Raw genomic sequence first — 27,832 nt, forward strand, 5'->3', positions numbered from 1 at the left:
GCTTCCAGAAGTCCATTCTGGGCCTGGGCAACAAAAAATTAGCCACCAGTTCTGCTGAACCGGTGTGAACCAACTGGATCCCACCACTGGTCATAGGTCACTTTTTTCAGGGCTGTTATAATTTAGAATGGCCACTAAATGAACGGTTATAAGTCAAGGACTATATTAAACTGTATTAATTGTATTAAAGCAGCTGAGTCTTTTCTTGGCTTGGGTGGTTGGCAGCTTCCTCCTGGAAAGAGATGGGTTCATTGGAAGGTGTTTTTGATAGAAGCTGCATGCATGTCCTCACAAGCTCTGAATCGCCTTTTGCCCTTCTAATCTAGGTCATTGCATAACTTTCCTCCAAAGTGCTTACACTACAGTGTGTTTTGTACTCTGAGATCATTTGGGGGAACAGGAGCTAAGAAACTAGCTCAAGTGATAATGTAGTCATTGGGAGCAGAAGTTTGAAGAGCAGCAGAAGGCAAGATGCTGCGAGAGTTCACACAACACGCTTATCCAAGTTACTTAAAAAGCTACATGAAGAATTTAGCTGGTCATGTTGTGGGAAGTCAGCCCCCCAGAGAAGGAAATATTAAAAGGGCAGAAAAATATATTTCCTCAAAGGATCTTAAAGAGGCAGAAAAGCATGCCCAGTTTTTCTTAATATCTCCAAGTCTTCCTCCCCCAAGCAGAAACCAGCTCTGTAGAAATGCAGATATGGTAATCCATTCAGGAAGGTTGGAGGCCCCCAGCTAGAAGATTAAGAAGACAAAGACACCTAAAATCTACATAACCACCCAAAGTCTAAAACAGGACATAATAGGATTAACCCACAGATGCCAAAGGGCACACCCAGACTCAGGCCAGAGTACATAACACAGGAAATACAAAGTCTAAAACTGGAACAGGAAACAACAACAAACAAAAGGCTCCAGAGGGGTATAAAAACCCACTCCCTACATATGCTCATCCCTTTTTTCTTCCAGAGCCATCTTTCGGTCTGGCTCTCCTCTTCAATAAACTACAACCTTCTTTCTAAAGCAGTCGCCATGTTGTTTATTCCCAGCTTGGACTAAACCATGATGAAGACTTTTCTTTCAACAATGTATACAAATCTTTTTCCCCACCCCATTAGATTAAAAAGTGTTATTGTGTGAGAACCTGAACGGAGCTCTGATTTTTAGGGAATTCACACCCTCTGGATCTTCCAAATATGTTCTAAAATTCCCCATTTAAAAAGGACCACTTTAGCAATTTTCCTTGTATATAAATGTAACCAGTTTGTTACAATGAAAAGGATTCTCTGAGGCAGCGGTATCAAACTGCCAGCCCGCGGGCCGGATGCATCGTGGCAAAACCTCACCCACCCCATTGCCGCCAATGGAACAAAAGTTGCGATATGTCGCGACACATCACATGACGTGAGTTTGACAGTATCAGCCCTACAAATTAATGTTATTGGGAATGTTGAAGAAAATGATCTCTTACAGCTGAAAGTGTCAAATTATGGAAGGTCTCCTTACCAAGTATATAGAACATAGACTCATAGGGCTGAAAGAGACCACAGAGGTCTTCTCCTCCAACCTCATGCTTAAGGCAGGAGACATTATATCATCCTGGTCAATTGGTGGTCCAGTCTATTTCTGGAAAGCACCAGTGATGAAGCACCTACAACTCCGGGAGGCAAGCTATTCCATTGATGAACTGTTTTCACTGCCAGAAAATTTCTCCTTACTTCTAGAATGGACTTCTCTCTCTCTCTCTCTCTCTCTCTCTCTCTCTCTCTCTCTCTCTCTCTCTCTCTCTCTCTCTCTCTCTCTCTCTCTCTCTCTCTCCTGCCCTCTGGGGCTTTGAAGAAGAAGTCATTCCCCTCTTCTCTGTGATATTCCCCTCAAGTATTGGAAGATAGTTATCATGTCCCCACTAAGCCTTTTCCTTAAAAGACTAGACAAGCCTAGCTCCCTCAACCATTCGTCATACAATTTTGTCTCTGGATTATTTATTTGTTTGTTTGTTTGTTTATACACTAAAAACATAAGTTAATATAAGCCAAACATAACCATCCAATTAAAGATTGGGGTGGGGGCAGGATGGGGGGGGAGATGGGATTTGTTATTACTCGATCAACTACCTCTGTTATGATGCTCCCCCATTGGAGCCCCAAGCTAACTGGCAGAGCCAGGTCTTTAGGCTCTTCTGGAAAGTCAGGGATAAGCTCACACTGGGGAACAAGCTGTTCCAAAGGGCAGGTGCTTGTCCTCTTCGTTGCTCTTCTCTGCACACTTTCCAGGGTCTCAGCATCTTTTTGTATTGTGGTGACCAGAATTGTTCACAGTACTTCAAGTGTGGCCTCACTGGCGTGATATAAAGCAGGGATCCCTAACAGTGGCGACTTTTAAGACTTGTGGACTTCAATTCCCAGAATTCCTCAGCCAGCTTTTCTGGCTGAGAAATTCTGGGAGTTGAAGTCCATAAGTCTTAAAATTGCCAAGGTTGGGGACCCCTGGTATAAAGTGATATTGTCACTTCTCATTATTTTGACGTTATCCCTCTTTTGATGCAACCCAAGATGGCACTGGGTATTTTGGCAGTTGTAGCACACATATTTAAGTGATGATCTACTAGGAACTCTAGATCAGTCTCAGAGTTACTCGCTCGTAGTTACTACTGTTGAGCCAATAGTACGCCTATGCATTTGTATATAATTTTACATAATATTTGTATATAATGTTTTTTATAAAGTAGATTCAGTAGATGTAGCTGCCTAGATATAAAATTTCACACTAGGTTATTGAATTAGTTCATTTTCTGAGTCCACCTAATTCACAGAACCACATACACTAACCAAATAAAATATATTTGTGTGACAACAGGCTAAACCAAGGCTAACCCTGATCAAATTAGCCTGTGGTGCAACCACAGCTGTGCAGCTGCTGGGTCTTTAAACTCACCTGATTAAGTCTATTGTGCAAAAATAGCTAGTGAGTCATTCAGTATGATGAATGTATGCTAGAAGGCAGATTAATTTTGTATACCTACTTTTGGGGAAAAGGAATTGGAAATTATCAGCTTTTCAGCGAAGTGGGGTTAAAAAAAACATTAGTGTATTAATCTATAAAGTATAATGTAATTCTAGCATTAGAACATTTTTTTGCTTCTACTTATGCAATATAAGCCAAATTATTAAATGATGAAATGTATTGTTCTGGGTTAATGGCTTCAGTATTTGTATGATAAGATTCCATTTTAATTTTTTTTTAAAGATATAACCAGTTTGGTCTAATGGTTAGGGCAGGGGCCCACAACCCCCAGTCTGTAGACCGGCACTGGGCCACGGCATGCCAGCAACTGGGCCACACTAACAATCAAAGCCCCATTCGTGAGATGGAGGCAGCACACAAAACCATGCACCCTCTGGTCACAGAAAACCCTCTCTCCACGGAACTGGAGATGTTTACTGTAAAGTAGCGTGGGCGCACACAGAGACGGACACTCAGCTGGGTGATAACTTCTTTATTGAGGTCAGGAACAAAAGCTGGGGAAAGGGGGTTATCTGGCGTACCTTTATACCTGCCCAGGTGAAAACCAACCAATGGATTCAAACCTGGGCTTCCCGCAACTGCAGGTGGCCAATAGATTTAAACCCTGGATTCCCGCCAAAGCTGGCCATAGCCCGGGGCTGTCAAACTCGTTCAAACCAGGCTTTCCCGCCAAATGTGGTTATAGCCTGGAGCTGTCCAGCCCCCTGCTGTGCTGACAGCCTGTGTATGCTTTAGCCGCATACACTACACCCCTTCCCCCATAGTGAGGGTTTATCCCCCCTACCATTCCTACCCTTATAACTATATACACTATTTACATCCTATTATATTATTGACACTTCCACCTTCCTTCCCCCTTAGGACCGCACATAATCAGAGAGGGTCAGTCTGGATGACCTCAAGGGGACCCACTGGCCGCTCCGCTCGCAAATTGCTTTAAAAGTTCTGGCGGAGATGATTGATACGGCCGACCCCGAGTCCAGTTCCATCATGCAGGGGACCCCTTGCAGCTTCACCCTTAATTTTATTTTCGGGGTGAGTGTCTGCGGACCCCCCGTTGTGCAAATAGCCGCCCGTCCCTTCGTGTGGCTGACCGTCAGTCTCTGCAACTGCTCCCCAGTACAAAGAAATACACAGAAGAGAGAAACATACAAAAATGCCTCAATGTAGAATAACAAGCTAAACAAGGAACAAGAAAAAATGAACTAAGTATATCACACATATGTCAAGTAATGAACATTACAGAGAGCCCTTGACTTAGGACCCGCGGCTCCGGAGCCACATGCGGCTCTTTCAGACGTCTCCTGCGGCTCCCAGTCCTCTGTTATGTGTAGTCCAAAAGAAAAAAGTGGGACTAAAAAAGTTCAACCAATCAATTCAAATATGCAAGGTAGGTGCATATATCGCCTTGGCTCCACTCTTCAGTCAAACCCTGTTCTGCGCATGTGCGCATGTACGCGCATGCGCACACATTTTTTTGCGGCTCCCAGTTTTTCCTTTTGTGAGGGAACTGGTTCTGAGTGGCTCTTTCACTGTTTCAGGTTGCTGACCCCTGCCCTATACTATACCTGTACATTTGGTTTTTCTTGCCTAAATGTAGAACCTTACTTTGTTCACCATTGAATTTCATATTGTTAGATAGTGCCCAGTGTTCAAGTCTGTCCAGATCCTCCTGTATCTTAAGCCTGTCTTCTGGTGTGTTGGCTATTCCTGCCAGCTTGGTGTCGTCTGCAAATTTGATGAGTACCCCATTTATCCCTTCGTCCAAATCGTTGATGAAGATGTTGAAGAGCACTGGGCCCAGAACAGAGCCTTGGGGCACCCCACTACATACTTCCCTCCATGTAGATGCAGTTCCATTAAGGACCACCCGCTGAGTATGGCCGGTCAGCCAGCTATGAATCTATCTGGTGGTGATTCTGTCTAACCCACATTTTTCTACCTTATCAAGTAGAAGGTTGTGATTTACTTTATCAAATGCCTTACTGAAGTCCAAGTAAATTATATCCACAGCATTCCTCTGATTCACTAATTTTGTCACTTGGTCAAAGAATGCAATAAGATTTGTCTGGCATGATCTGTTTTTGACAAACCCATGTTGGCTTTTAGTAATGACTTTGTTTGCCTCTAGGTGCTCGCTGATTCGTTGTTTGAATATCTTTTCCAGAATCTTCCCAGGTATTGAGGTCAGGCTGATAGGTCTGTAATTTCCTGGATCCATTTTTCCCCCTTTTTTGAAGATGTGAACTACGTCAGCTCTTTTCCAGTCCTCTGATAGTTCCCCAGTGCTCCAGGATCTTTGAAAGATATACTTCAGTGGTTCTGAGATCACATCTGCCAGTTCCTTGAGAACCTTGGGGTATAATTCATCTGGTTCTGGTGATTTGAACTCGTCTAGGCTCGTCTTACCTCACACCAAAAATCCCTCACACCAAAAAATAATAATAATAAATCCAACAGTCATCAGCCAGAGCCCCAGGGAAGCAGGATATGACCTTTGGGACATAATAGGATTAACCCACCACCATCAGAATACCAGAAAGGCACACTCAGACTCAGGTCAAAGTTCATGCTATAGGAACAACTCCAAACAAAAGCCCAAGAAGGTATAAAAACCTACTCTCTACACATGTGGTCAGCTTTCCCAGAGCCATCTTTCTGTCTGGCTCTCCTCTTCAATAAACTCCAACCTTCTTTCTAAAGCAGTCTCCATTTTGTTTATTCCCAGCTTGGACTGGACCCTGAGGAAGATTTTTCTTTCAACACCCACCTACTTTACATGGTATCACTGACCTTGCTCTTCCCTGAAAATGTTAAATGTAAATTCCCTCTTTAATTCTGCTGGTCACAAGAAAGTCCTTCAGGCTTTGCTGTGTGACACCCATACTAATCATGTATATGTCCTGGATTATGGCCCAAAATCATGTATATGTCCTGGATTATGGCCCAACAATGCACCAAATGCAACAACCCAACAACCCAAGGAAAGGAGAAACGTTTGAAGCTATTTCTCTGTTCCCTAGGCATCAGTGTCTTCAGCAATTTTTCAATATACCAAGAAACGGCTTTCAATGCCAAGAAATCCATTAAAGTGAGTGGAAAGTGGATCTGAATATTCTAACAAAAAAGGAAAAAAATAATAATAAGTGGGGGGGGGGGTTTCCTTAAAAAGGGTATGAAATTTCTCATTGAAAAAACCAAATAGCTTTAGAGATAAAAAATATCCTGAGATCAAAGAAAGAGAATCTGATCCAGATCTTACTGTTTTAATGAAATATATTGATTTCTTGACTACTGGGGTCTCATATCTAAAATCAATCGGTCTTCTATTACTGATTTCTTCCTGGAAATGATAGTGACATCAGCTGGAGTAGCACATTCTGGCGTTTCCTTTATTTTAACAGTAAAAAATAATGCGATGCATTATTGAACAGGCTTAAAGGAGTGCAAACCAGATTTCTTTTTAAATGTTAATAGGATCCATATAATGTATTTGTGTTGGTTATATTAAAAGAGTGGGAAAATGGAAATAATGCTGAGTATAGTTCTTACTTTAGAATTCTACAGTCTTCATGGGCACCTTTTTTTTCTTTCTGTATTGTTATTGCCTTTTCATTTATACATTTAAGTAATCCCCAAGGATTGGCTAGACCGTGCAATATAAAAGAAAGATTTCAAAGGCTGATGCTTTTAAATGTAAAACTGTTTTTTTTTTAAAAAAAAATTCAGTTAAGAGAATTCCTAAAGGAATGTTTAATGGGTACATATTCATCTTCCATCCCCTCATTTCCTCTCCATAAAACATTCATATTTACTGTTACGCATGTGTATTTAAACCTTAGGAATTTGGAAGAAGTGGAAATCGCTTCTGTTCATAGCTTTCCCCCTCTTCTCAGGCTATGAAAGGTTTAAATATGTGTGTAAATAAGGCCAATAAGAAGGATAGGTAAATAAAGGCATTCACAGAATCCTTAATAGCACATGCCTATTCAAGGAGAATTTGGAATAGAATAGAATAGAATGGGGACTGTAGATGGGGACTGTAGCCAAGAAATTAAAAGACGCTTGCTCCTTGGGAGGAAAGCCATGGCAAATCTAGACAGCACACTAAAAAGCAGAGACATCACCCTGTCAACAAAAGTGCGTATAGTCAAGGCTATGGTCTTCCCAGTTGCAATGTATGGCAGTGAAAGCTGGACCATAAAAAAGGCTGAGCGCCAAAGAATTGAAGCCTTTGAACTATGGTGCTGGAGAAGACTCCTGCGAGTCCCTTGGACTGCAAGGCGATCCAACCGGTCAGTCCTAGAGGAGATCAACCCTGACTGCTCTTTAGAAGGCCAGATCCTGAAGTTGAAACTCAAATACTTTGGCCACCTAATGAGAAGGAAAGACTCACTGGAGAAGAGCCTAATGCTGGGAAAGATTGAGGGCAATAGAAGAAGGGGACGACAGAGAATGAGGTGGCTGGATGGAGTCACTGAAGCAGTAGGCGTGAGCTTAAATGGACTCCATAAGATGGTAGAGGACAGGAAGGCCTGGAGGAACGTTGTCCATAGGGTCGCAATGGATCCGACACGACTTCACAGCTAACAACAACAACAAGAATAGAATAGAATAGAATAGAATAGAATAGAATAGAATAGAATAGAATAGAATAGAATAGAATAGAATAGAATAGAATAGAATAGAATAGAATAGAATAGAATAGAATAGAATAGAATAGAATACTTTATTGACTGAATGTGATAGACATACAATGAATTTCTTTCTGGTGCATAAGCTCTCAGTGTACATGCAAAACAACCAAATCATAATAATCATAATATCAAAGTAATAATTATCATAATAATGATACCAGTCAGAAAAGGTGGTGGAACAGATGAGAAGGATAAAAGTAATAAAGCCATACTATATGAGTAAATATATTTAGACATAAGACAGTACTGTGATAATTAGATATTCCACAGAGTGGGGGCACAAGGAGCAAAACTGTTTCTGTGTCTAGTTGTTTTGGCATGCCATGCTCTGTGTCCTGAAGAGAGGACTTGAAATAGTTTATGTCCAGGATGTGAGGGGTCTGTAGATATTTTCTCAGTCCTCTTTCTGGCACATGCAGTGTACAGATCCTCAGTAGAAGGCAGGCTGATTGCAACAGTTTTTTCTGCAATCCTAACTATTCATTAAAGTATGTGTCCGCCCTGCTTGGTTGCTGTGCCAAACCAGACATTTATAGAAATATAAATGACAGACTCAATAATTCTTATATTTTTATAATAATTCCTATATTTTGGAAAATCAACAGAACATTCAGAATGTTTATATTCTGAAATATAAGTTCTAAAATTAAGCTAAGTATGCCTGAGAGATGTTCTACATCAGGGGTGCCAAACTGCCAGCCCGCGGGCCGGATGCATCATAGCGAAACCGTGCCCACCTCATTGGCAGCAATGGCAAAAAAGTTGTGATATGTCGCGACACGTCACGTGACACTGTGAGTTTGACACCTCTGTTCTACATGCATTTCATTCAAAAGTGAAAGGACCTGTTTAATATTCCACAAAGTCTCCTGTTAAATATGACAGGCAATTCTGAAAGCTTTAAAAGCTTTCCAGGCATTTGAAATCTATGATAGCATTTCATAGATGTTGTTTTTTCTTCTTACCACCCACCCTATGACTTTTACTCTATAACTATTTTGATTAGTTTTGTACTTGAACCTCTTGGATCTTTGTCATTAGTTCTTTATTAAATCTCAGACTACATTTAGTACCGCTTTCCTTTTAAAATATCATTTGTTATATGCAATAAGGACTAAAGTGTCACCCTTTGAACATTCGCTAAAGCCTTTTGAGCCTCTGAATCAAAGTTTTGAAGGTGGAAATTTTAAGAATCTGGAATGATTTGGCCTGGGTTGGTCAGATAGTGCCAGGCCTTGAGAAAATAACTGTGCTTTTTCAAGAATTGAATTGTAGATTACATTACCATATCAGCAAATATTACCATGGAGAAATTATCTCTGCTCCGCAAAGGTTAAAATTTCAAGAATTTGGACAGTTGAGATAAAGATTAGGATGGAATGTAAAAACAACTCATTGTGATCCAGAGCAAAGATAAATGTTGAAGTGTATAAACTGATAAAAATGAATTGCAATGCCCTATTTATTAGGACTGATGTGGAAGCAAACGTCTACACAATTTCCTAAGAATAAACTTAGTAAATTTAGTGGTGCTTTTTTCTGTTTGCGTTGGCTGACTTCTAAAACACATAGAGTTTTAATAAGTAATAATTGTAGGCAGATTCTTCATAGCTGGGTTAAATTGCTGGTGTAGAGTAGGAATTCCACCATGGAAGAGAAAACAGAAGCTTGTAAGCCGCCCTGAGTCTTCGGAGAAGGGCGGGATATAAATGGAATTAAAATAAATAAAATAAATAAATAATACCCTGTGGTGGTGCAGTGGTTAGAATGTAGTATTGCAGGCTTGATCCTGACTGGCTCAAGGTTGACTCAGCCTTCCATCCTTCAGAGGTCGATAAATGAGGACCCAGATTGTTGGGGGCAAATGTGCTGACATTTGTAAACTACTCAGAGAGAGCTGTAAACAGTGGTGGGATTCAGCCGGTTCGCACCACTTCAGCAGAACCGGTAGCTAATGTTTTGTTGCCCTGGCCCAGAATGGACTTCTGGAAGTGGCATCTACACAGAGAACCGGTTATTCACCTATTTGAATCCCACCACTGGCTGTAAAATGCTATAGAATGGTATACTGTGTAAGTTTAAGTGCTATTGCTATTTCTATTGCTATCCTGTGCTCCTTTTTGACAATGTTCACTAACATCTTTATCCTGTTTACAGAGTTCACCATGTAATTCCACCCTGTGGAATCAGACAGGCAGGTTCACAGGCCACAACATTCTAATTATTTGTTTGTTTGTCAAACTAATATGGCTGCCCATCCCTCACCAGGTGACTCTAGGTGGTGTACAACAAAATCTACTACTGCAAAACCAATTAGAACAGTAAACATTGATTACAAACAAGACTGCAAGTGGGAGAATAGTATATACATAATATAGCCAACACAGAGATTCCCTATTACCAGGGGATCTCCAGGCTTGCTTAAAAAATAAATAAAGTTCTAATGGCTTTCCAGAAGGCCATGAAGGATGGGGCTAACTTTACCTCAGGAGAGTTGATGTTCTAGAGCAGGGGTGTCAAACTTGCAACGTCACGTGACATGTTGCAACGTATCGTGACTTTTTTTCCATTGCCGGCAAAGGGGTGGGTGCGTTTTCGGCATGATGCATCCAGCCTGTAGGCCGGCAGTTTGACACCCCTGTTCTAGAGAGTGGGGGCTGCAGAAGAAAAAAACTCACCTTCTAGGTCCCATCAGATGCAACTCTTTCACAGAGGGGACCCACAGCACGCCTCTCTTGCCAGGCCTGATGGAACAAAAAGAGCTAGTCCCTCAGAAAACCCAGCCCTACGCCATGTACTGTAGCTGTTTAAAGATCAAAATCTGCACCCTCAATTGGACCTAGAAGCAAACTAGTAGCTAAAGAGCCTTGGTGGAGCCTTGTGTTGTGATTCAGGGTCAGCCTGTGGGTTCGGCAGTTGGGTCGGACGACTCAGAGGAGGAGGAGGGGGGTGTTGAAGACCTTGCTGAGGGGGTTGAAGATCTTGCTGATGAGAGCCCTCAGCCAGGCCCCTCCCACTTGGTCACCACGGAGACCCAGCTGTGTGAGCCTAACAGCGTGGATGAAGATGACCCACAGCTGGCCCTGTTCAAGGATGCCCGATGCAGGAGGCAGTCAATTAGGAGTAAACAGAGGAAGGCAATGGGGCTTCTCGGAAGGAGGCAGAGAGAAGCCACGCCCTGAACTCTATATAAGGGGAATGTCTGGGAGGGCTGGTTTGCTGAAGGCAACCGCTCGGATAGTTCATGTTTCTTAAAGCTCCTGTTTCTTGGTTTGTCTTGTTCCGTTTGTTTTTGTAGTAATAAATTTGGCAGGCGTAATTCCAGCCTCTTGCCTTCTTGAAAAAGGGGTTGTCCCTGCCTTTTCTGCAGGGCTGGTAGCAGGCTGGTACAGAACACCTTGGTGGAGCAGTGGGCTAATGCCTCCTTAAGTAACACCAGCTGCCTGCAATTAGTGCAGGTTCGAGTCCCACCAGGCTCAAGGTTGACTCAGCCTTCCATCCTTCCGAGGTAGGTAAAATGAGGACCCAGATTGTTGGGGGCAATTAAGCTGACTTTGTAATAATGCCGCTTGGGGGTGTGTGTGAAAGCCCTAATAAGCAGGCATATACATAGAATGAAGGCTACTGCTAAGCTTGTAAGCCGCCCTGAGTCTTCGGAGAAGGGTGGGATATAAATGGAAATAAAATAATAATAATAAAAAAAGATAAAGCAGTACACAAAGCAGAGATGTAACCAGTTGAAGCTTCTGGACACTCTTCAAGAGCAGCCCCATGTAGAGCACATTACAGTAGTCCATAAGGAAGGTGACTAGGGCATGAATAACTGAGCACCTGCTCCCTCAAGGTGAAGTTGTGAGTCCAGAAGGATCCCCAGACTGCAAACCAAGTCTGTCTGCAAGGCCAGAGACTTACGGGAATTTGCTTTTATTGTAAGATTCTTCTGCCCACCAGCCAAGTCATTAGATTGGGTCTTAATAAATAAAATGGATAAATTTTTCAGAGTGCTCTCAACAATAGACCCGTGGGCGTTAGGCCACTCAAAGAGAATAAGTGAAGCTCACTTAACAGTGAGCTTCAAGATCACGTGTTAAGTTTCAAACTGTATTTTCTAGGTCCCAGTCCAGCATCTTAATGATCACCCTCCCTTGGGTCTCAGTGACTATTAAATTTAAATGCAACTTTTAAAAAAAATCAGGTGCTTCAATGTGAGATAGTTAAATTATTTTGCTTTCTGACATCTTCGAATGATTAAGTACTTTTGTTGAGTGACAAGCCCTATCTAATTTTCTTAGAGCTTTCAAATTAATTTTCTTTAGCTGTAGCTTAATTAAATCCTCATTAAATAGTTCTTTTAAGAACTGCATCTTCATTAAAACAGCTGCATAGAAAGACCAGTTAACCAGAAAGGTGACATGTTACTACTAATAACAGATCAAGTGGGGATGAGGTGGTCAGTAATGACTTCAGTAGTTGGCTAGTGGCCAAATTCTAATATATGACTGCACATTTAGTGGTTCCTTGCTTGCTGGAAGGAAGAATGGTTTAAATCAAGATAGGAAAGGAGGGGGATTTTTTTTTTAAAAAAAAATCAAGTGTGCCTTCTGGAGAGCACTTAATTTTTGTGCTGTCATAGCTCAGCAATTATACATGCAAAATCTTTCTTTAAAAAGTTAAAATACACCCATAAACCATGAAAATGTTAGGAGAAATAAAACTGAATAAATCATGCAACGTGGGACTGTGTTGAGGGTTACATCCAATCTCAGTAAAACATTTGTTTTTGGTTTGGGTTGCATGATCTTTCTACTGGTATCCTTAAGAAAGCAGTGATTTAGAAGTGCTAAATCTTTCACATTTTAATGGTTTGGTCTAATTTATCACAAAAAAACTCAGGATCACTTCATGTGTGATTTTTTTTTTTGCATGAGCGGCTATTAAGGACTGGGAGGTAATTTGAAATCTTGTTGTCAGGCACCTTCTTCCAAGGATTTCTCAGTAGAAGATACATGTAAGGGTAAAGGTTTTGCCAAGCCTGACTCTGCTTGCCTCTGTGGTTTAGCCAACAGAGCCAGTGTTGTCCAAAGATGCTTCTGTGATCATGTGACCATCATGACTATATGCCGAGCCACACAGAATGCTGTCATGTTCCCATGTCCCAAAGGTGCTTTTTCAAAGTGGTACCTATTTATCTACTCGCATTTGCATGCTTTCGAACTGCTAGGTTGACAGGAGCTAGAGCAAGTAACAGGAGCTCACCCCGTCACACAGCACTCGGGTCTCAAACCTGGGCTGTCAGCTTTCCAGTTGACAAGCTCAGGGTCTTTAACTGCTGAGCCATCTTGCCCCCTTAGGAGATAAATATAACGGTTGTCAGTGGGCAGGTTTCCACCAGAACTTCCTGACTCACTCTACTCTGCCTAGCTGTGTATATCTAGTAGTTGGAGAGATCTTTCTTCAAGGACTTCTGCCTCCAGCCTTAAATGGGATCTACTTTGGATCTTCTGTCCAATGACAGCATTACAGAAGCTAACAAATTTTCTTCCAATCTAGAAATATATATATGTACAGCCATATTATAGGAGAATGTAGAGCACGGGTGTCAAACTCACCATGTCAAGTGACGTATTGTGACATATTGTGACTTTTTTTGCATTGCTGGAGCTGGGGTGGGCGCAGCCTCCGTATGATGCAACCGATCTACGGGGCAGCAGTTTGACAGCCCTGATGTAGAGGATAACTGAAAGCTAGTGTCTTTTGGGACTGATCAGCTCCCTGTAATTTTTTCTTTGTTCATTAGTTATTTTTATGCCACTCACCTTCCCTATGAGAGGCTTACAAGTTATAAAATAAGTAAAAATAATTAAAATATTAAAATAAATTATTTTAATAAAGGATTACAAAGCTCTATTAAAACCAGAACCAAGAGATGGACAGAATGGGGAGGAGGTCTTCTCATCCCGTCAACTACCTCTAGCATTGAGCGCCCCCCTCAGGACCCCAGGCCGCTAGCAAAGCCAAGTTTTGATACCAATCCAGAAGGCCAAAAGAATGGAAGCAGTTCTTATCTCTGGTGGTAGAGTGTTCCACAGCAGAAAAGGATCTTCTCCTTTTCCACTGGAATTCCTTAGCATACAAAATCCAAAGCAGGCATCTTCCTCTGGCGCAAGTGGAGCGGGCTAGTCCCATTGGGGAGAGACAGTTCCTTGGACATAATCGTTGGCTGATCAATAAAGTTCTGAATATGTTCCATCAAGTCAATGTTGACTTTTAGCGACCACATAGAAAGATTTTCTCAGAAACAATTTGACTGCAACCTGATTCTTCAGGAATCTTACCAGTGCATCCATCACCACTATAATTGAATCCTTCCAGTTTGATGCTGTCCATCGTCTTTCCTTCCACCTTTCTCTGCATTAGAGCCTTCTCCAGGAATAATATGTTGAAAGTAGGATAATTTGAGCCTGCTCAGTTGTGCCTTGAGTGAGAACTCTGGGTTGATTAGTTTGAATTATCTGGAGATTCTCAGTCATCCAGGTCATGGTTGTTCCAAAGGTGCTTTTTCAAGAGGCAACTGGACTTCCTTGTTTTTTTTTGAAGATATTTCACTTCTCATCCAAGAAGCTTCTTCAGCTCTGACGGGATGGTGGAGAATGGAAAGATTTATGTTTCTTGCAAACAGCTGGTCATTTGCATTCTTTCTGAGAACCGTTGAGGCCACTTGGAGATTTGTCTGTGACCTCAGGGTCGACTGAGTAGTGCAAATGGGTGTTGAGCCTTCTTGGAACTGTTGAAAGGACTGTGTTGTGGAGCTTCTTGGATGAGAAGCGAAATGTCTTCAAAGAAAAACAAGGAAGTCCAGTTGCCTCCTGAAAAAGCAACTTTGGGACTATCTGTTAGTTTGTTTTCTTGTCTATCAATGGTACTCTCTGGATGACTTTCACCAACACCAAAGTTCAAAATCATCAATAATATTTTTATCTTGGTTCTTCCAAGTCCATATTTCCATAAATATTCACTATTTTGTTATTCCATTCAATCATGTCTAATTCTCAGAAAATGCGTGGACAACTCCCTGCAGTTTTCTTGGCAAGGTTTTTTTTTCCCCCAGAAATGGTTTGCCATTAACTTCTTCCTAGGGGTGAGAGAATTTGACTGTCTCAAGGTCACCCAGTTAAAAAGTATTATTTGGTAATAGCTTCAATATTTCTCATACGAATGGTATGCAAATGTTATATGCCAGTTTTTGTGCACTAGTGTAAAAAATACATGAAATGACAGTATTGTAGAATGTAGAAATTTAAATGCTGGAACTCATTGCCATGGCATCCTATAAGGTTTTTTTTAAGTACAGTATGAACAAATTTTAAGTTGAGAATTATTTCCTTATTTTCCTGTTAAAAAATAATGTTATAGATTTGGGTTTCTGAGTCACTGTTTAGTTACTTTTGATAATTTCACTTCAGAACTTGTTCCACTCTGGGTAAATTCCTCCACATGTAGAGAGACAAACATGAGGTAGAATATCACACATTTAAGCCTAACGTTTCCTTGAGGTTGTTCCTTCAATGTGCTGTGTGAAAGTGCATCATTAAAAATACATGCAATATCCAAACTACGTAATTTAGCCAATTAGCGGTTTTGCCTCCTGGTTTAATAATAGGTCTTCATTTTGTGTTAAAATTAGATTAGAGATTAAATTGATTCAGGGCCATGTGCAACAAGGCAAAACTTCATCAGAATGATGAAATGTGTTGTGATATCACAGCATAAGCTCTGTCCCTTATTTCTTGTGTGTGGCAAGTCTCAAATATAAGACGGGTACAGTTTGCGTTACCATAGTCCAATGCATAGTTGGTCATGTGTTCCATGTGAGCTGATTATATTTTTGAAATGTTCCTATTCTAATAATTTTATGGCAATAAATAATGAGTTATTTACTCATATTTAGATCCACTGAAACCATGACTCATAGGATATTGGGGAACTGAAGACCCAGATTCAGTTGTCAGGAATCTGGAGACCCACATTCAGATTTTTTTTTAACCCTATTAACTCATTAGGTGACTGTAAGCCCAAATAATTTCATAAGCTGGCTGTTGTGGGGATAAACTTTGACTTCATTATCTGGAGAAAAGCCAAGAGAGCAGATGCAATAAAATTACCTAATAGTCACACTTCCTGGAAACTTCAAAAATTGCAACCTTATAGCACTGAAAGGCACCTAGCTGGCAAAATCTGAGGTCATATTATCAAAGTTTATTTTCGTCTTATAAATAAACCACTCTACAAAGGCTATGTTATATAGGAGAATAATTAGTACTGGCAAACATTGAAGTTGGAAGTTTGGTACTGCAGGGAACAGAAAAAATTCAGCCATTTGTCAAGCATCTCATTGTAGCATCATGAAGACAATGTCATATTCCTAGTATTTTGTATTGGGATTGGTATACTAAAGTACTGAATTTTAAAGCATCATTTACCTTAGTGCCCCGTTGTAGCACTGTCCCATAGTTTTGATTTTAAAAAGAAAAGGTCACTAGGTTCCAGCAACGTGCTAGATTGAGCTAAAATCATTATTATTTTATGGGTAATCTACAATTAGATTCGCAGTCAAACACAGACTGGTGAAATCTTAATACAGGTGATTCAAGTCTTAACCAAGGATTTAAGAATTATTAAGGTAGTGTCTGAGGATATATAGGCACTTCCAAGCAGCGTGTGTCCCTTTCCAAAGCAAAAGTTCATATTTTTGATGGGGCTTCTTTGGTTAAGCAGAACTCTTTTGCATAATAAAGAGACATTCCTTAGTTTTTGGAAGAGTAAGTTCCTTAGTTTTGTATGTCCAGTAGTAAAGTAAAGGTAAAGGTTCCCCCGCACATGCGTGCTAGTTGTTTCCAACTCTAGGGGCCGGTGCTCATCTCTGTTTCAAAGCTGAAGAGCCAGCGCTTGTCCGAGGACGTCTCTGTGGTCATGTGGCCGGCATGACTAGACGCCAAAGGCGCACGGAACACTGTTACCTTCCCACCGTAGTGGTCTCTATTTTTCTACTTGCATTTTTACGTGCTTCCGAACTGCTAGGTTGGCAGAAGCTGGGACGAGTAACAGGAGCTCACTCTGTTACACGGCACTCGGGATTCGACCCGAGTAGTAGTTACAACAGATTTTGATCATGCACTGGACGTATGTTGGAACCTGTTCCAGGAATTGGGATTGATAGAGGATCAATTAAATCCAAGTAATACAGCAGCTTTATTTCATTAGAGAAGGAAGACATTGTGTAATGAAGGAGCTTCAAAGGGGTGCTTTACTTAAATCATTACTGAAGGAAAGCTTTCCACTTCCCTAGCATTAATTTGGCAGGAAAAGAGTCAGATGTCAGTTTATTTCCACCACAAGGTATCTTTTGAGTGTATTTAAAAGTGGGGAAATTCCAAATGCCTGTCATCATGTTGTTCCAGAGCCCGGCAGATAATAATTTTAGCACAGTAAATTAAGTTAATTATTTTAAGCCGAAGTGAGTTAAGATTGTAGAAAACGTATATTATGACTTTCATCCTGAGCCATAATATTTACATCTTGGTTGTAAAAAAAATTGGCCTCCTGTTCCCTGGCCTTTCACTGGAAACCACTATTAAAATAGGCAATGTTTAGATATTTTAGAGCACACACACACATTTTTACAAACCGGCTCCAGAAGCACAGGACAGAAGAAAAACACTGAAAAAGAAGGACAAGTTTTTAAGCTGATTTGCTCAATATAGGTAATCCTCGACTTGCGCCCATAATTGAGCCCAAAACGTCTGCTGCTAAATGAGACATTTGTTAAGTGAGTTTTGCCCCATTTTACAGCCTTTCGTGACACATTTGTTAAGTGAATCACTGCAGTTGTTAACGGTTGTTAAATAAATCTGGCTTTCCCAGGACACCACAATCGTCATAAATATGAATCAGTTGCCAAGCATCTGAATTTTGATCACGTGACTGTAGGGAATGCTGCAATGGTCATAAGTCTGAAAAACGGTCATAAGTCACTTTTTTGCCGTTGTTATCTTCAAACGGTCACTAAACAAACTGTTGTAAGTCGAGGACTACCCGTATTTCAGCTTCATATTGTCTTGCACACACTGTCTAGGTCAGGCCCAGTATGGAGAAAGAGGCAGACTCCGAATCTCTCTGAGTAACACTTTTATTTTGGATCCAAACAGAGGTGGGTCCTCCCGTAAGGCTGGGAAAGGACCACATCCAATGGTTCAATCACCATTGACATTTTATTAGTTACGTAAGTAAGGAAATGCAAGTTGATTACAGAGGAAACACATATTATCTGCAAAACAAAGAGGTTACCAAAATATCCTCATCTTGTTAATGGACATCAGCAGTGTCAGCAAAGTTTATTTAAAGATGCTCATATGTTTTCCAGCTGTTTTCCAGAAGAGGCCGGAGCAGTTTCCTCTAAGGCTATCTGACACTTCCTCAGGCAGCCACCCCAAAATTCCCACATTTTAACACAGAAACGTTTAGAGAAATTACTTAGGTCACCTGACCTACAATATTTCAGCAATCCCATTTTTCAGATTTTGTGTACAAGGGAAAGCATATTTCTATTGTATCGTGTTTTTTTTCTTGTTTTTTATTATGTATTTCATGTAAAACTTAAAAGATCCTGCTGAAAAATATGTCTGGTTGATTTTCTTATGACGGACTCCCAGCTTACCTCTGTTGAAGAATCAATAAAAAATATTGTAGAAATCAAATGATAGAAAACCCCTTTTCACCAAAACTTTTTTTTTGAGGGCGGGGAGATGCAATGAATGTTCCATGACTGTTTGGTTAAAATACTTTTTCTCCCAGTCCTAATAAAAACCATAGGCACCTAATAAAGGTAAAGGTTCCCCCACACATGTGTGCTAGTCGTTTCCGACTCTAGGGGCCGATGCTCATCTCCGTTTCAAAGCCGAAGAGCCAGCGCTTGTCTGAGGATGTCTCCGTGGTCATGTGGCCGGCATGACTAGACACCAAAGGCGCATGGAACGCTGTTACCTTCCCACCGTAGTGGTCCCTATTTTTCTACTTGCATTTTTACGTGCTTTCGAACTGCTAGGTTGGCAGAAGCTGGGACGAGTAACAGGTGCTCACTCTGTTACACGGCACTCGGGATTCGACCCACCAAACTGTTGACCTTCTGATTGACAAACTCTGCATCCTAACCCACTGAGCCACCGCGTCCCTAGGCATCTAAAGACACCTCTAAACACAGCAGTCTTGCCAAAGAATCTCAGTGAATTTCATATAATAGAAACAAAATATAGTGCTCAAAAAAATAAAGTAAAGGTAAAGGTTCCCCCGCACATGCGTGCTAGCCGTTTCCGACTCTAGGGGCCGATGCTCATCTCCATTTCAAAGCCAAAGAGCCAGCGCTTGTCCGAGGACATCTCCGTGGTCATGTGGCCGGCATGACTAGACACCAAAGGCGCATGGAACGCTGTTACTTTCCCACCGTAGTGGTCCCTATTTTTCTACTTGCATTTTTACGTGCTTTCGAACTGCTAGGTTGGCAGAAGCTGGGACGAGTAACAGGTGCTCACTCTGTTACGCGGCACTCGGGATTCGAGCCACCAAACTGTTGACCTTCTGATCGACAAGCTCAGTGTCCTAACCCACTGAGCCACCGCGTCCCTCTCAAAAAAATAAAGGGGACACTTAAACAACACAATGTACTGTATTTAATAGTAGGATGTCTTATCTTGTGTTCCCTTTATTTTTTGAGCAGTATATATAAGAGTCATAAGATTATTTGCAGCAAATTCCCTTAATTCATTATGTGTTGTGTAGAAAACTACTTTATTTTCTAGAACTTGCACCTGATGCCATTAATTGGAGGCATGAATCACTCCAAAATTTCTATTGCTGTTCTCAGATCTCAGAAATCACTGCTGTTCTGTGCAAAGACCAGGGGAAAGTTTGATTCTAATTCCGTGCTGGGGCACCCTGTTTTTCCAGGCCTTTCCCATCCAATTCATCTTCTGTAAGGATTTTTCAGTCTTTTACAGCAGAAATAACAGGAATTGTGGATTATCCTTATGGGGGGAAAAAAATGAATGTTGCGGTGTTATGATTACAGCCATCCAGTGGGTTAATGATGATGGTTATTATTGATTGACAGATTAACGAGCACTAATACGAGTATCATGACTGTTTTCAGGCAGTAGGTGAGACCGTGAAGAAAAAGTGGCTGTGGCTTCAAAAATGCAAGCTGATCTTTGCCTTGGTGGGTTTTTTTCCTCCTGTGCCAGACATTTAAAAAGCATCGCATGTTTTCAAATGCATCTTTTCCGACTGACGAAACTTGCTTTATTCCAACCTTCAGCACGAAAGGAGTTCGCTCTTTTGCCAAAACCGCATGTTATTTATCGCTAGCGCAACAACAGCCCCATATATCGCATCAAAGGATACAGCCACAGAGTCAAATCATACATAAAACCGTGCACATTTGGCCAGAAAATTTTTGTTACGCTTAGCAAGCAGAACGTGCTTTTCATCAGATAAAATACCATATCCTGATTCTAATTCACCTACTGTGCATTTTGCAGTTTGGGTATAACAACAAGGTGCAAAGGAAGAAGCATGCTTAGATTGGATGTATTTTATATGAGCATGCATTGGACGGGACTGCAGATTCTTGTATCTTGTATTTTATTTCAGAATGTTAAGTTGGATGCCAGTGTTCTTCTGAAACCCTGGTTCCTTGACTCCACTTTATAAACAAGAAATAAAATGTGTTATTTTATAATATCAGGCAGGTTCAGCTTGACTTGGATGGAATGAAACAATATTGCCTTAAAACCCAACATATAGATGTCACTAATAAAGATACAGGTGCCATATTTATATGGCTTTCCGTATTTTTATTTCCAGTGAAGTTCTACATTATAATTCCTACTTACTGTAGAAAAACAAGCAGATGAAATAATGGGAATAATCAGAACCTAAAAGGTATATAAAACTATACTGTGTGCTAGAATACTTCCATTCCTTGTACAGTACACTATAAGTCACATTGAATGAATTTGTGTGTTGCCTTTACGGAAGAGCGTTATTTTTACCTGTTCTCTCCATCCAAATTTGTTTTGTTTGTTTTGTCATCTTAGTTCTAGACTGCTATGGCCTGTTCCCATCCCACATTTGTCCAGCCAAGTTTCTTCCACAATGAGGCCAGTTACCAGCAAGATTCCCAAACTCATAATCCCATGAAGACTTTTGTGGATATTTACCTTCCTTTTCAGCAACTGAGATGTTGAAAAGAGGGGGGGGAAACCTACTGGAGTCCATGTCTGATCCATCATTTAACTTTGCACCCTCAGAGCTGATCCAGAGTAGACAGCTGTTCCTTTCTGCATACCCTTTGCTAACGTTCTTGCTGAACAGGAAAGCGTCAATGTCAAAATTCCTGAAAATTACTAATAATTTCAGTACAGCAGACCTCATTTGAAGAGGCCTAAAAATTTACTCAAGGAAAAATGCTTCTGTAAAGTTCTAGCAAATGCAAGCCTTGTACCATCAGTCTTACTGGCCAGCATTCGTGCTATGGTTAAGTATCTACTTTTACACTGCTGAAATAGTTCTAGAACTGGACTTTCAAGGATTACACGTGTACATATATATTTGTATACACACACACACATACACATATGGTAATTTTAATACATAGTTGATGTCCTTGATGCTGTCTGAGCTTGACTGTTTTCTTGCAGATGCTTCAATATCCAAACTAGGTAACATTATCAGTACTGATGATGTTACCTAGTTTGGGTAATGAAACATCTGCAAGAAAACAGCCAAGCTCAGAGAGCAACAAGGACCCCTTATTTCAACCCTGAGCTACAAATATTCTCCTTTATTGATAGCTGACATCAAAGAACCCATTATAGCCCTATCAGGAGGATAGTAGGATAGTTATAATTCAGGTGACTGAGCTAGATGTTGCTGTCTCCATGCAAAGGATAACTCAAGAATAGTAGTCAATGCTTAGCATAGCTAAGCTATTAATCCTTTGCTCCTGTGGACTTCTGGTAGTCTTCAACTTACAACCATTCATTTAGTGATGGTTCAAAGTTATCCCAGCACTGAAAAAAGTTGCATGCAACTTGTCCTCGCACTTACAACCATCACTGCATCTTCACGGTCACATGGTCAAAATTTAGGGGGTTGAGAACTGGCATGTATTCATGGCAGCAGTGGTTACAAGTTGAAAACTCCTTGTAGGCAGATTTGACCTGACATTAGGATGATCATAATTGCATTTATCGTAAATCAGGAGAACATCTGATCAACATTGTCAGATCACTGGAGAGGACTTCATCACATATGCTCAGGACAACTATATATTCAAAGAAACCTAAGAGACATACGCGGCTTTACAATTACATCAGATGGAATTTAAAAGCTGTAATAGCACTTGATTGATACATGACTTTTCTGTTGTAGCAAGAAAGACAGAACTGAAATTTTGCAACATTGAATTAAAATGGTTCACAGCAGGGGCATTAGCTAAAACATGCAAGATAATTGTTTAAAAATGAAGGTTTTTTTTATTATAAATCATGCTGTGAATCTGAATGTGGTGGGTTGCCATTACCATTAGATAAATTAAAGCCAGTGAAGGTTTTAAGAAAGATTTTACTGTCATCAGTATGGTTTTTTCCAGAGCAGTTCCTTGGTTCCTGCTATCTTTACTTTTTAAAAAACGAATTTTAGAGTTGCTTTGTCTCCTAAGGCAACGCATATTGGATCTATGTTTTGTTACTGTGTTTTAAGAGGGGAATCATTGCATTCTCTAGAGGAGGGGACCCCAATACCTGGGCCGTGACCCGCTACCAGCCCAGGGCTTATTCGCAACCGGTCTGTGTGAGAGGCGACCCCCAAGCTTCAAAAGTTGGGGACCGCTGCTTTAGAGAGAATTACATTAATTTCTCTTTCTCTCTATTTTTTTTTTTTTTTTTTGCAAATATTGGTATGCCGTTCTTGATGTGCTAGTAATCATACTTTTTTTTTACAATTCAATTTCAGAAGAAAATACTGCCATATGCCAATGGGTAGCTTCTGCCCCAGTAGGACATTAAGATACTTTTTTAGCTAATTGTGCCATGCAGTTGATGGTTAAAATTATCTCAAGATAATTGCCCAACTGAAGCTTCCATTACCTGGTGGGTGATGGGCAATGAGCTGCATTATATACCTAACTCAGGCAATGGGAGAAGAGAGTCACCTGATAAATTTATATGACTATGTTAATGATGCATTGCTGCAGATTCTCTGAAGTCTTCCCAGGACTAACAACAATGAAAATGCATGATGGTAGTTGCAAATAAGAATGGGGAAAAAATGTTCATACTGATTTAAAATTTTGTTCAATGAATACCGTGCATGGTGTCCAATCCTACAACTTTAACTTTGAACTGGCAACTTGTTAACCTAGCAAAACCTCCTTATTAAACACAATGTTTTGAAGTGTTCATATACAAGTAGTCCTCAGCTAACAACAATTCATTTAATGACCGTTCAAAGTTACAACGGCACTGAAAAAAGTGACTTATGACCATTTTTCACGCTCCTGACTGTTGCATCATGCCCTTGATCAAAATTCAGACACTTGGCAACTGACTCATATTTATGACGGTTGCAGTGTTCCAGGGTCATATGGCCACCTTTTGCCTGATTCACTTAACAACCACCTTACTAACTTAACAACTGTGGCAAGAAAAGTGGTAAAATGGGCCAAAACTCACTTAACAAATGTCTCACTTGGCAACAGAAATTTTGGGCTCATTTGTGGTCAGTTTGAGGACTACCTGTATATTATTTTGTGTGACTCACTGCAACCCGGAGAGATAGGCCTTCTTGTGTCCACAACAATCTTAGATAGATCTAAAATTATCTTTTTATGGAGAAGTCCGAAGTGTAAAGCTCCCTAGGAGTTCAAATGAGATTCCAATAGGAGGCTGATTTATAATTTAACCCACAGCAGTAAGTGGTCCAAATATTAATTCTGAATATTGGAGTTATTAAATTGCAGCCCACTGGGAAACAAAATATTGGAGGATTTTGCCATTTGGGGGTGGGGGTTGGGAGAGCTTCCTATGATCTTTCGTGTGCTGTAGGATGTGCTTTTAAAATGACTTGGCCAAGAAAAATCCTAACTTTAATATAATTTTAACTTGACCTTAATTCCATTATCCCAATGATTTAAACATATCCTCTTACTGACCCAGTACAATGACAATTTAGCAGCAAATTCTGGAGATCACATTAAGGACTTCTCCCACCAAAGGTAGCTCCAAGATTTCAGGCTAGACACCATGAAAAATTGCTTGAAATAATACATTGGATCATCTATGGAAACCTGAAATGGAAATAAAACGAAGTGATAAAGAATGTTGGACTGGACATCATACATCTATAAATATATATTACGCCTTATTGTTAACAGCTTTGCCAGTACCTGTGTGATTGCTTAACTGCTTTAAAAATTACAGTTTTGTTTCCAGCACCAACAATTTGCTTCCACTGTTTTATGTGTTAGTTTAACTTCTTGCTTTTTGTTTGTTTCTTTGGCGGGAGGAGACGAGGAAGGGAATTGAAACTGATGATAATAATGTCATATTAAAGCTATTTCTACATCTGTAACAGGAATGTCATAAGTTTCCTCCTGACACAAGCCATTGTTGATTTCACTGTTATAGGGGAAAGGCTCTAGGGCGGCAGATAAGGCTGTTGCCATGGTGATGAAGGAGATACCGAGGGAGGAGTCTCCGGAGGAAAAACCCCTCCTTACTATGAAATCACAGGTGGGCAGAATGGTCCGGATTTGAAGGAGGAAGCTGGTGTATGTCAATGCAAAAGGCGATCAACCGCTAGTAGAGCTACCATATTTTGATTGCAAACACTCAGCCACTAGGTGGCAGTAGAGAAGTGCCACTTTAGTATCCATTTGCTGCCATCTAGTGGTCACTAGATCTCTTCAGCTGAGATATGGTAGCCCAATCATTTTCTAAAAGTCTTCCATTCTTCTTGACCTCCGTGTTGTTAGATTTCTCTCTCTTTCTCTCTTCTCTCGCTCTCTGTCTTCTCTCTCATTCTCTGCTTTTTCTTACTCTTGCTGTACCTTTTTCTTTCTTTTTTTCTCCCCCCCCCTTTCCTCTCTCTTGTTCTAACTTTATCAACACACATGGAGAGCGCTATTTAAATCAACATATTCTTCCTCCAAATTACACTGAAGGCATATTGGCAAAAATAAAAAGAAGACAAATGTTAAATTTTGAAAATACACCTTGCTAATGTGTTTAACAGAATATTTCACCTGTATCCTTTAAAAAAAATTAAACTATATCCAGCATTTATTTATAACGGTATTTATATATCTTCTTTGGCATTGTTCTCAGGGTCCAGCTTACAGTATTATAATATATGCAATATATTGTTACAGAATTTTTCAAACAAGTATGAAAGGCATGAAATATAATATAAAGCAGAGAAAAACATTACTTCTTTCACCATTTCACATATTAATGTTGGATTTTTTCAAGGCAGGTGTTCTAAGTAAAATGGCATATGTAACAAGATTGTGCATGCTAGTCATTAGCAAAGCATCTAAACTGTTCAAAATTGCCAGCTGTGATCCATGCTGTCCATAGTTACATAAATGCACTGAAATAAATGAACATTAATGCCAAAAAGACAAAACATACTTGGTTTGTTGAGCTTTGTGCCGTACTTCACAATATTTAATGCTTTTGATATAGTCATGTTTACTGATTTCCACCATCCCGAGCCCTAGCCCACCTCCTCCACACATGTCCGCCATGTTCAATGTGGAGGCCATTTTTCTCTAGAATGTTCTATTTGCTGTAGCTCATGTGAGATCTTATCCAAGTTGTACCCAATTGTCTTCAGTTTTGCAATTTGCAATTCTCAACTTTAGGAAAGCTAGGTCAGGGTCTCCAACCTTGGCAACTTTAAGACTTGTGAACTTCAAGCTTTGCTGGCTAAGGAATTCTGGGGGTTGAAGTCCACAAATCTTAAAGTTGCCAAGGTTGAGGACTCCTGAGCTAGGTTATACATTAACAGATTCAATGAAACATGGGACAACTGAAAAAGAGTTTCTTCAAAAGCCAACAATCAAACAAGCAATCTAATGATGTAGTTATATTTATGTTACGTTATGTTATGTTACATTATGTTATAATGTTTTATTACAAGATACAAAAAATACAGGTAAAAACAAAAGTTAGAAAACTAAGAGAAGGAGAGAAAAATGCAGCGAGAAAAAAGTGGTTTCTGACTTTTTCAGTGCGGTGAATACTTCAACCTTTTGCTTTACATTTCACAATATTTCAAGCCATTTCTATAACAACCAAATCGTTTAATCATGAACATCTAAAATCATCTCCATTTTTTGAATCCATACCATGATTAGCATTAAGTATGATTTATTAAAACAAGTTGACTTCTCACTGTTCATTATGAAATAGACTTGTTTTAATATACTGTAGTTAAAAGTAAACATATGGGTTTAATTCTAAACCTCCGAATATGATCAACCAGAATATTAAATAGTAATTCAGTAAAATATGGTTAGTTAACAAGACTTGGGTGGAATAAATGGAGATAATTTGATTCAGATCCCTATGATAAAATGAATATCGTTTAGCATTTGGAGGAAATTGATAAATCTAAAGTTATAATCGCAAGGATTTTTCAGTAGTTTATTACACACTCGCATTAATTGCATCTTTCTTTTGAAGGCATGAAAAATGAACGGGAGGGAAAAATAGGTTCTCATAGAATGCAATAATACTAGACAGGGAGGGCTGTAAAGAACAGTCTGGCCAGGGATCTCCTGTTAAATTAGCCCTAATAATCAACTATTTTAATTAAGGGTCTGAATTGCACTATGCGTGGAGCCTCAAGTGCCTTTACCAGAACTTAAATATTAACTCTGAAATCCTGTGATTTTTTTTTAGACTTTCTGCATTTAAATGTGGGCTGTGCCTCTAAATTTTGGTTCCTCCCCTTGTTATTGAATCAGTACTCATTATTATTACTATTATCTTGTTTGTATGGAATAAATGGAAATTTATACTGAAAACAAAACCCAACTCAAAGGCTTTATTTTTTCTAACTTCATTTTATTTACTAAACATTTTTTAAAAAATACAAACCAAGATGGATAAGAGACATATCAAAAGAATAAAAAAGTAAAATATAATTTTAAAAAGTACAGGTAAGTAAATATAGGATCTGAACTGTGAAGGAGATTAATGTTTCTTTAGGTACCTCAAACACATCAGATGTCAGGCAGGGAAGATCTGGTCCACTCATGAAGATCCAATTAAACTGATTTATTGCTAATCATGCCTATGCACAGGAATATTCTCAACTAATGGTTAGCACCTGCTAGGAGTTAAGGGTCATCATAATTCAAGGGAAGTTGGATTTAGTTTGCTTGTGTCTGCATAGAGATTCTAAGCTGATCCCTCTTTTGACTCTGCCCCCAGGCACTCCCACTTCTTCCTGGATACAAATGTGTCATAGGTTTGTAAAAGAAAAGTTAAGACTCATTGAAACTAACAACTTTGAACGAAGAGTACCTGATTAACACAGTATATACATAGTAGCTTGAATTATAGGCAATGTAATTCTAATTATAGATGATCTAATTATAACTATAGAATCACATCTTCAAATTGCTCGTAAAGTTAAAATATAAACTAAATGTATATAATAAGCCATATTTCGGATGTGGTACCAATCCATACACTAAGTCATAATCTAAGAATAGTTTCCAGTTAGAAATGAATTCTATTTCAGATTTACTTTTAAGTATAACATTTTGGACATTAAAACATAGCCCCATAACTTGATTGTCCATCTTTCCAAGGAACAAATCAAACATGCTTTCCAATAAGAAGCATGTGATAATCCTTAGCACAGCTAACATAACTAGTTCATCATGCTTTGAAGGAGTGCATAGCTTATTAAAATTGAATAAAAATAACTTTGATTGCAAAGGAAATTCAGCTTCAACAGCTATTTCATTCTCATGTGAATCAT

The 27,832-nt window shown here is 39.8% G+C and overlaps 1 protein-coding gene across 1 annotated transcript in view; it reads left to right on the plus strand.

Moving 5' to 3' along the window:
- PEX5L (peroxisomal biogenesis factor 5 like) overlaps nucleotides 1-27,832 on the plus strand; it is a gene marked incomplete at both ends in the record, with an annotated part of 168,460 nt that overhangs the window by 92,211 nt on the left and 48,417 nt on the right. The window contains 2 exons of the mRNA XM_081328363.1: nucleotides 19,926-19,991; nucleotides 24,463-24,567. Of these exons, the coding sequence (XP_081184489.1) occupies nucleotides 19,926-19,991; nucleotides 24,463-24,567 (171 nt within the window). The remainder of the gene's footprint in view (nucleotides 1-19,925; nucleotides 19,992-24,462; nucleotides 24,568-27,832) is intronic.

Source organism: Vipera berus (genome assembly GCF_964194415.1).
Source record: "Vipera berus genome assembly, chromosome: 5".
Lineage (NCBI taxonomy): Eukaryota > Metazoa > Chordata > Lepidosauria > Squamata > Viperidae > Vipera > Vipera berus.